At 23.2% G+C, this 9,779-nt stretch overlaps 3 protein-coding genes across 3 annotated transcripts; 2 read left to right on the forward strand and 1 right to left on the reverse strand. All coding sequences in view use genetic code 6, as the record gives it.

Annotated features, from left to right (window-relative positions):
- Positions 1-1,346: 1,346 nt before the first annotated feature.
- Positions 1,347-2,280, forward strand: TTHERM_00187260 (oxidoreductase, short chain dehydrogenase/reductase family protein; the record flags this gene model as incomplete). Its single annotated transcript, XM_001008892.1, has 3 exons — positions 1,347-1,704; positions 1,761-2,092; positions 2,146-2,280. The coding sequence occupies 3 exons, from the start codon at positions 1,347-1,349 to the stop codon at positions 2,278-2,280; spliced, it is 825 nt and encodes a 274-aa protein (XP_001008892.1).
- Positions 2,281-2,785: 505 nt separating this feature from the next.
- TTHERM_00187270 (AMP-binding enzyme family protein) lies at positions 2,786-5,388 on the reverse strand (the record flags this gene model as incomplete). Its single annotated transcript, XM_001008893.3, has 6 exons — positions 2,786-3,256; positions 3,342-3,750; positions 4,037-4,427; positions 4,479-4,678; positions 4,819-4,999; positions 5,052-5,388. 6 exons carry the CDS (start codon positions 5,386-5,388, stop codon positions 2,786-2,788), a joined length of 1,989 nt encoding a protein of 662 aa, XP_001008893.1.
- Positions 5,389-6,851: 1,463 nt separating this feature from the next.
- On the forward strand, positions 6,852-9,748 carry TTHERM_00187280 (hypothetical protein; the record flags this gene model as incomplete). Its single annotated transcript, XM_001008894.2, has 4 exons — positions 6,852-7,481; positions 7,588-7,727; positions 7,888-8,881; positions 9,071-9,748. The coding sequence occupies 4 exons, from the start codon at positions 6,852-6,854 to the stop codon at positions 9,746-9,748; spliced, it is 2,442 nt and encodes an 813-aa protein (XP_001008894.2).
- Between the last annotated feature and the right edge of the window lie 31 nt (positions 9,749-9,779).

Here is a 9,779-nt window from a genome sequence, read left to right on the forward strand (position 1 = left end):
TTATCAATGAAACTCTTAAATTAATAAAATACTTATTTGTTAATTTAATTAATTATTTATTAATAAAAAAGTTTTTTCTTGAAAGTTTTTAAAGAAGAATTTAATGTTTTTTTAAATAATTTAAATTGTAAAATAATTTATTTTTTTTATTTATAAAAATAATCTATTTAATTCAAATATTATATAGCAAGAAGCCATTCAAAAATCCTGTCATTTGTATGTCACTTATTATGAAATAGATTTTTATATAAATATTTTGATGACATACTATTTTTGATTAATGTATCAAAATATATCAGAAAATAAATTATATATATATAGATAATCTTTAATTAAATTATGTTTATTTCTAAATATTATTTAAATCATCGCTAATAAATAGATAACCATGATTATTTTTTAGAATTGCAAAGTGCTAAATAGAATTTAATTTATAAAATATTATATACTCTTACTTGTCTATTTTAATTAATTAAAAACTTACACAAATAATTTATATAGCTTCATTATGTTTAACTAATATTTAATATTTTGATTTAAATAAATTGTAAAATCATAGTTAAAGTAAAGCAAAATAAAATACTAAAAAAATTATTAATATAGTTTAGAATAAAATGAACTTTGCACATTCATTTGAAATTATAAATAATAAATTTAATTGTTTTACAAATACAATATTATTTGAATTGCTATTAAATGTAGCACAGAAAATAAGTATAAATAATTTAATCAACATAAAATAATAAAATTGAAAATAAAAAATATATCTATTTAATAAAAATAATTTTGTTTTTAAAAATATTAAAATAACATAAAAAATATTTTCAAATTTATTTTGTATTAATGAGAAAAATTTTTATTTTTTAGACAAGTTCAAAATTTTTAAAATAAATTTAATTTCAACTTAAATAAATAAAATAGAAAAAGCAATTTAGTTTACTTTTTAAAATTAATTTATTTAGAAAATTATTTCTATGAAAATTGTTGTTCACAGCTATTCAAATATCAAATGATGTAGAGCAAAAAGAAAGAATAGAAATAGATTTAGTTAATCATAATATTATTAATAATTTTTTACTCAAGATTTAAATGTAATCTCATAAATTAACATAAATTAAATTTCTCACATAAAAGCTTCTAGAAGATAAGATAATCAAGAATTTAAACAAGGTTAAAGTAATCTAAATTTCTTATTTCTTTTTTGTTTTCTAAATTCTTTTGATGTTCTTTAAAATTTCTAAAAACGAATTTTAAATTCTTCTACTTCTATTAATTATTGAAAATAAAATAAAATAAATAAATAAAAAACAAAAAAAATCTGAATTCATTAAATAATATCAAAAGAAATGGCTTAAAGAATTGCTATATTGACTGGTGCTAACAGAGGTTTAGGAAGAACAACTGCTGAAATTCTTGTCTAAAAGTATGCTAACAATTTCTAATATATTTTCACTGAAAGATCTAAGAATCATGATGAATTGACACAAGCCCTTAAAAGTATCAATCCTAATGCATAATTTGAAGTCAGAGATTTAGATATCAGCTCAAAAGAAAGCAGAGCATAATTCAAATAATGGTTCTCTCAGAAATATCACAAAATAGATGTTTTATTTAATAATGCAGGTGTATTTGACTAAGATAAAGATACAGGTGCTAGACCGAGCAAGGAAACTGCAGAATACACTCTTAACATTAATTTCATTAGTAATATTGATTAAATTTTAATAAATTTGAATGCAAAACTATATTATTGTATGTAGACACTGTTGAATTCACAGAAGAACTATATCCTTTGATGACTGATGATGGAAAGATTGTTGTAATAAGTAGTTTTTTGGGTAAATTAGAGCACTAACCAGAAGCTGCAAAGTAAATTTTAGTAAATGAAAATCTCACAAAAGAAAAGCTATTTGAATTAGCTCACAATTACATCAACAACGCTGGTACTCCTGACAAAGACTTAATTTTTAACAATTATGTTTACTTCACCTCAAAAGCATTACTGAATGCTTACACTAGATATGTAGCTACTAAGTACATCAAACCAAATTAATCTTTCTTCGCTGTCCATCCTGGTTGGGTACAAACTGATGTAAATAATTTTCTATAATTTATTAAAGAGTTAATTAATTTTTTAAAATGCAGATGGGAGGAAAGAAAGCTCCTTTAACAAAAGATTATGCTTGCCCTTTTTTGGCAAATATAATAGCTGAGTTCCCTTTCGGAAAACATCCATTAAGTGGATTATTATAATTTGAAAATAAATAATTAGAGTATTGAATTTGTGTTTTTTCTTATCTTATTTGAAATACAAATTTACTAAAACTAAATAAATAAATAACTTTCCTAAAGATTTCATAATAAAATTTATAATATTTTGTTAACCTTTTATTTTATTCAAAATACTGCTTAAAAATATATAAGATAAAGTATTGCCATTTTTATTTAAACTTTTTATAATTTTAGAATTTTTAACCAAAGAACATAAGATTTTCAAAATTTAATCTAATTTTTTTTTAAAGCTAAACATTTTTCTAAATTTATTTTAATTAAATATTAATTGCTATAACCTATGGGAAATTAAAAAGGCATTTAAATATAATTTCATGATTCACTTTATTGCCATTAATGTAGATAAAAATTGTGATTATTTTATTTTCATAATTTAAGAATTTTTACAAATTCAAAGAAAATACCAAAAATAATTATGTAAAATAATATACAAAAAAATATTAATTTGATAGTTTATAATTAACTGTTTATATTTTAATTGATTTAAACTTACTCATTTTTAAGAATATAATTAATCAATTATTTGTTTGTAATACTACTTAGCCTGATGACGTTATAATTTCAAAGTAGAAGTACAAAGACCTAATAATATAAATGATTTAGGTTCTAAGTGTACTTTTGTTGCCTATTCAAAAGTAAAAAGCTTGTTTGCTTTACCATGATCAAAGGTATTCTTCTGATAGAAATTAATAATTTATTAATTTTAACACAAAACGCTAATATCCTAATCTGCATTCACATTTAATTCTGCTGCAATTTTCTTGATTTCGTCTGGATTTGGAACTAATATGGCTACACAGTAATTTTAAAGAGAATCTCCAAACAAAAAGGCCTCTTAAACTCCTCTGGCTCTAATGTAAATATTTTCTACCTTTTCAGGAGCAACATACTCACCTTGACTGAGTTTAAAAATGTTTTTTCTTCTATCTATAATCTTGAGAGAACCATTTGGTAGAAGTAAGCCCTAATTAATGAAAAATAATTAATTAAATAAATAATCATGTGAATATGAATAATTAATATAAAGTAGAAAATAAATTTAAAATTACAATATCTCCAGAATGTAACCAACCTTAATCGTCTATGGCTTCTTTTGTTTTTTCCTCATCTTTGTAATAACCTGGGAAAAGCGAATTACCTCTGACACAAATCTCACCTCTTGGAATGTTTTCTCCCTTTTCATTTTTATCAGTTGAAAAATAGTTCATTTCTGGAACATCGATGAGTTTCATTTCTAATTGAGGACACACGCCACCAACATACCCTGAGGAATTCATATCATATTTAGAAGTGCAAAATTAAAAACCAGTACCTTCTGTTTGGCCATAACCTTCATAAACAGGACATTAAAGAACTATTTTGAAGAAATCTAAAACCTCTTATGAAATAGGAGCAGATCCACTAGCAACTATCCTTATTTTTCCTCCAAAGACATCCTTGAGTTTGTTGAAGATAAGTCTTTGATTTTAAAAATAAAATGATTTAGCTAAGTTCAAATTAAATACTAAAAGCTTAATGAAATAAAATGTTAAAACAAATATTTTTAAATAAATAAAAGGAAAATAAATATTTTTATTTAAAATCTAATTAAAATGAATAAAGAGAGAATCAATCATCTTATTTGAATTTATATTTTTTTAAATAATAATAATTTGTAATCTTGATGATTGTTTAATCTAAAAATTTAATAGAGTTTTATCTTTATAGAAACAATAAAGAAAATAATTAATTTAAGTTAATTTACTTATCGTAAAAAAAGTGCGTTAATTGATTTTTAGTTTTTAAATTCTCTAGCTTGGTTTTGATCGCAGATTAAATTAAACTTTACTTGCATCCTTAAACCTTTTTTAAATTATCTTAGATGACATCATAAAATTTATTGAACAGCCTTGGCACAGAGACAAATAGAGTAGGCTTAGAATCTTAAATATCATCTTTTAATTTAAGTATATCACCTCCAAAAAAGGCTATCTTAGTTCCTGTGTACCAGCATACTACATTGAAAATTCTTTAAAGGACATGGGGTAGAGGTAAATAGCAAAGTTAGCTATCATTTTCATTAATGTCTATTTCGCCTAGTGAAGGAATAATTGATATGAAATTCTTATGTGAGAGCATAGCTCCTTTTGGTAGACCTGAATGAAATAAAATGATTATTAATAGAGATTTTTAAAGTAATAGTTTACCTGTAGTTCCTGATGTATAGCTAAAAGTAAATATTGTATTTGGAGAAACATCGTTTGGCAAATCCAATAAATGAGCTGTACCTTATAACACTAAATCGCTAAAATACATCAAATTTAAACCTCTCTACTAGATTTGTTATTTGGTTTCTTCATCAAGAGGATCAAAAGAAATTATGTTCACAAGCTTTTACAAATTTTGTCTATTTTAAAAAAAAAATTTGTTTACTACTTTACAATTTACTTCAATTAATTGCGATTTATTTTTTTCAATTAAGATAGTTAGAAAAATTTAGAATTGGAAATCTTATCAACCTAAATACTCTAATTAAAAAAGTAATACGTTGAAAGAATAGTTTTGACGCTAGCAGCAGAGCAAAAACAAGAAGTTAATTAAGTCTATCCAAAAATATAAGAAATGGTGTCAGATCCTAAAGTATCGTACAAGGGAATCAATGTAAAACCATAAAGAGCACATGCCATATCAACAGTGTTCCATTCAACACGATTCTTTGCATAAATACCTTTTTATTAATGCGTTTTTTTTAAATGTCTATTTAATTTTTAAAATTCTACCTATTAATTTAACTCCAATATTCTTGTATTCGCTTGTGTTGTGAGTAAGATAAAGCTTTTATATAGATGATCCTACACCTCTAGCATCTCTATATTCTTCTGAGTATGTTTTGTATGTGAACTAATTAGTTTTTGGGTCTCTCTTGCCTACAAATGGTCTGTCTTTAAACTTTGAGTGGGCATGTTCTATAACTGCTTGGATTGTTTGGATCTCTTTGCTAGGAAAATCAAGTAATTCTTTTTGGCCTCTAATGTTTCTATATATTTGTGTCTCTCCTTGCTATTTTTATGAAACAGGAACTGCGTAAATATGGGTTTTTGTTTGGTTTGCTCCCATTTAAATCTAATCTATTTATTATTTGTAATTGATTTATTTTTAAACAATATCTTTTTAACTAAATTACAATTATTTATTTCAATTTATTTAAGAGTATATAAATTGATACAATTTATGTTGAGATTTATCTTTTCTAAATTACTAACTCAAATCATCTATAACTTACGTCTGTAATTCTTTATGATACTATTTTTATATTTATTACTTTCTCTCGTTATAGTTTTAATTTATGTTTAAGAATTTTTTTTGAAATCGTTTGTTACAGTTTTCGAGGTAACTTCATTTTTATTACATATTCAATAATATTAATTTTTTTTACTTTAATTTATAAAAGAAAACTTAATTTTTAATTTTAATTTAAATTAATACCATCCATATTGAATTCTACATACATTCTTCCATTTAGAGTTTGTATTTAGAAAAAATAATATATGTACTTGTTTGTTTTGTAAATATATTGATAAGAATGCTTTACCTAAAATATTCTTATCAAAATGCACAAAGAATACCTCAAAAAAAAAAAATGAAACTTAGAAAAGAAAATATTCGAAGTAATAAAGTAAGTAACTTTAAAGATACAACTAATAATCTTAAAATGCAAATAGAAAGTTTTTAAAATCAAATAATTATTTCTTTATCATGATAAAAATAGCCATTTATTTTATTAATTTTTGGATATTAATAATTTCTAAATAGTAATATTAATCTTTGTAACACTAAACCAACAATAGATAGATAGATCGAAGTATTTAACTATTAAAATTCGATAAGAATAAAAAGAAAATTTTTGAATATTTTCAAAATGAAATTAGAGGATTTAGCTTTTATTCGAAAATATAGTGGTTATCTATCTTAAATAACACCAAAATAAAAAAATTAAACTTTTTATATAAATTTCTAATCAATAAAGTAAATAATATTAAAAAGTTTAATCAAAAAAGTTTTCGAAAGTATTATACGGAGAGGGAGGGTGGATTTGGATTTTTTTTATTTAAGAAAAGGCTTTGGGTAGATGAATCATCAAAAAATTGAAATAATTTGTCACATGAAATTATTTTTTTAATACATAAATCGAAATTAAAAATATTTTTAATATTTAATTTTTTTATTTAGTTTTGAATATTTTGATGAATTTGATAATCAATCTACCTGATTTTATTATATCTTAAAAATAACAGAGAGAAGTAAAGGAGATCTTATAATATCTACATCTCTTAAATATTTTTCTTTTTATTTTGATTGAAATCTAAATGATAAAGCAAGCTATCATTGTTTGCATAATTCAAGTTAATAAAAATGAAAAATTGTAATTTAAAATTTACTGAATAATTATAATAATGAATAGCTATCTATTTATTACTGTGGTTGTAATTTACTGAATTATAATTTATATTTAAGACAATTAATACAAAAATCTAATAATTTAGCATATATTAATTAATTACCATTCAAAAAGATAAGAAATGGAGAAGGATGTTTAATTAAAAGGATAGGAGATAAATTTCACAACTCAAAAGATGGATTATGATTCAATAAAGATATATTGTCCTTTTCACAGAGATTAGTTAATCACTTTAATCTGTATTGAGAATGATTGCAATGAAAAGTTAATGTGCCCAAAGTGTTAATTGTATAATAATACTAACAAGCATGAAATGATTTCTATTTAAAAGTTTGCATAAGTTATTAGAAATTATGAGCATATAAATATGTTTGATACAGAATAGCAATTAGTATTTGAAGGCAAATCTCTAAAGGCTAAGCTAAGCTACTTTATGAAAGCAGCAGATGAAACTAGAGAGAAACTAATGGAAATGGATTTAAAAGCTATAGAGGAGATCATGAATAATTGTTTATAATAAATGATGTCAAGTTTTAGTTTGCTCAAAGAAAAAATAAAGAATTCATACATGAAAAAAATTGACGAAGTTATTTCTTAGGAAGCTCTCCATAACTTTGAGTTTAAGCTTAAAGCCCTTCAAAAAATATACAAACTAATGAAAGAAAGCGACTATTCAGAAACAAATGCTTAAATAATTCATCTGCACCAAGGAGGTTTTGAGCTCGATTATTCGCTTGAAAAAAACAATAAAGTATGCATTCTAATTAATTAAAAATAATGAAGCATAATTTTTTTCAAAACTTGTTTTATGTTATTATTTTAAAGCTTTAGCAATATTTTTTATATATTTATTTAAGATATTTGGCGATTTTAGAAATAAAGTAGAAATCTTTTCTGTAGATATTTTAAGAATATTTAAAACATAAGTTGATGAATTTAGCAAAGTTTTTAGTGATTTTGAAAAGAGAAATTAGACAAAATTCACTAATGTAGCAAGGTAATTTAATTGTTTCATTTTTCTTATGAAACAAATCGAAAATAATAATTTAAACCCTCCCATTTTTTTCTCCTCTGTTTCATATTTAACCAAATTTAAATTTTTTATTACTTAGTAGGGATAGAAAAAATAAAATATAATTTATTTAATATAAAAATAGATCAATTATGAATTAATAGAAATTTATATAAGAGGCTAAATTAAGTACAATGAAACTCCCTAATTTAGTTAGTCAAAAGAGTTCAAGCTAAAATTCTTTAATTTAAAGTTAGACTCAAGATAGCAAATTAAAAACAAGGGCTTCCTTTAATAATCTAACAGGATAAATATTGAAGACAGAACCAAATGAGAGTTAGCAAGATGAAATAATCGAAAAAAATACTTAAATTGTTAAAGGTAGAAATTCTACATAGTTGATGGCGAAGAGATCGAGTGCAATTTTGAATTAAATCTCTCCAAGTGCTAATTCTCTAAATGATTTAGGAACTTTGAATGTTTAAAACCATGAAATAGAGCAAATAAAATAGGAGGCTGCTGCAAAACCTACATTCGAATCACCTAAATCTATAATAGGAATTAATAAAGCCCTTGCAAAGAGTTTAGCATAAGAATTAATATCTCCACTTAAAAGTTTCACTCCTAGTAGATATAACAGTTAATTTTAAAAGATTGATTAATCTTTATCTGAATTTCTTGATTTTAATCAGGCAATAATTGCCAGCAAAGATAAAAAATAAACTAAGAATATAAAGAATCTGAATGAGCATATTAACACTCCAAAAGGAGTAAATGATTAACATATTGACACCTCAAAGACTGTTATTCATGATTTAATTCTTATGGGTAAAGATTTATTTGCAGCAGGAACCAACAATGGTGGTGTGCAGATTTGGAAGTACAAGGATTTTAGCTTTTCTTGTATCTTTTAAATTTAAGCTCACTATTCCCCAGTCAAAGTAGCAGCAACAAATGTTTCTGGCATTATATTCTCATATGGTATAAATGTTAAAGGATAAAACTCTGTTAAGATCTGGAATAATGATACAGAGTCTTCTCTCACAGAGATCATTGAAATCCTAGAATTGCACCCAAACAAAAGCACAATGCTTCATTTATTTTCACTTGCAGAAATATTTAAAGGATCTCAAAATAACGTATAAATAATACTTTTTTTATTCAAGCATTATTTTTAATCTAAGCAAAGACATTAAAATTAAATTAAATCATGTAAAATTTTTATTTAAATAAGAAAATTTATCTGAAATTAAAGCAATTATTTTTGAATGAAAATTCTATTTTGTTTTTATTTAGTTAATAATTAATTACTTTTTTGATTAAAAAAGTTAATTTTTGCAACTTATGGCAATGATGATTTTAGTTAAATTAAGGTTTGGGATTTTGCTTTTGATAACAAAAATTTCAATTCTACAAGCAAAAATCAAATAAAATAGAAGTAAATAATAAGCACTGAAAATGTATAGCTTGAGATAATAAAGCAAGACTTTGAAAAAAATATATTTATTGGTTGCAGTAAAAATTAAGTGATTTTCTGGAAGTATTATTATAGTAAAGAGACTCAAAGGCTTGATATTTAAAAGCTTTAAAGCTACACTTTTAAAATTAACTTAGAAGAAAATGGTATTGTCGATGTAGAGTTTGGTATAAATGATGTTTAAGTTTCAACAAGACTAGGATAAATTACTTTGCTAGAGCTAAATGGATCCTTTATTAAAAGTATTCAATTCTTCACAAAATATTTGAAATAAATTCAAAAAGAAGACATAAATGATTTAGTTTTAAGAAAGGTATTATATTACACAATTCCAGAAAAAATGATAATTATCTGCTAGAAAAATGATACTCACACCATAGTTCCTTTTTTGTATAATAAAGCAGAAGCTCAGCATGAAGTTATGGCAGAATTAAAAATTTAACATCCTATGAAATTAGTCTTACCGATAAATGAAATGCAATTTGTTACTTTAGAAAAAAACAACATACTAAAATAGTATTATCTTTGATATTTTTTATAAAAATTATTTATCTCTATAC

Source organism: Tetrahymena thermophila, assembly GCF_000189635.1.
Source record: "Tetrahymena thermophila SB210 genomic scaffold scf_8254798, whole genome shotgun sequence".
Classification (NCBI taxonomy): Eukaryota; Ciliophora; class Oligohymenophorea; order Hymenostomatida; family Tetrahymenidae; genus Tetrahymena; species Tetrahymena thermophila.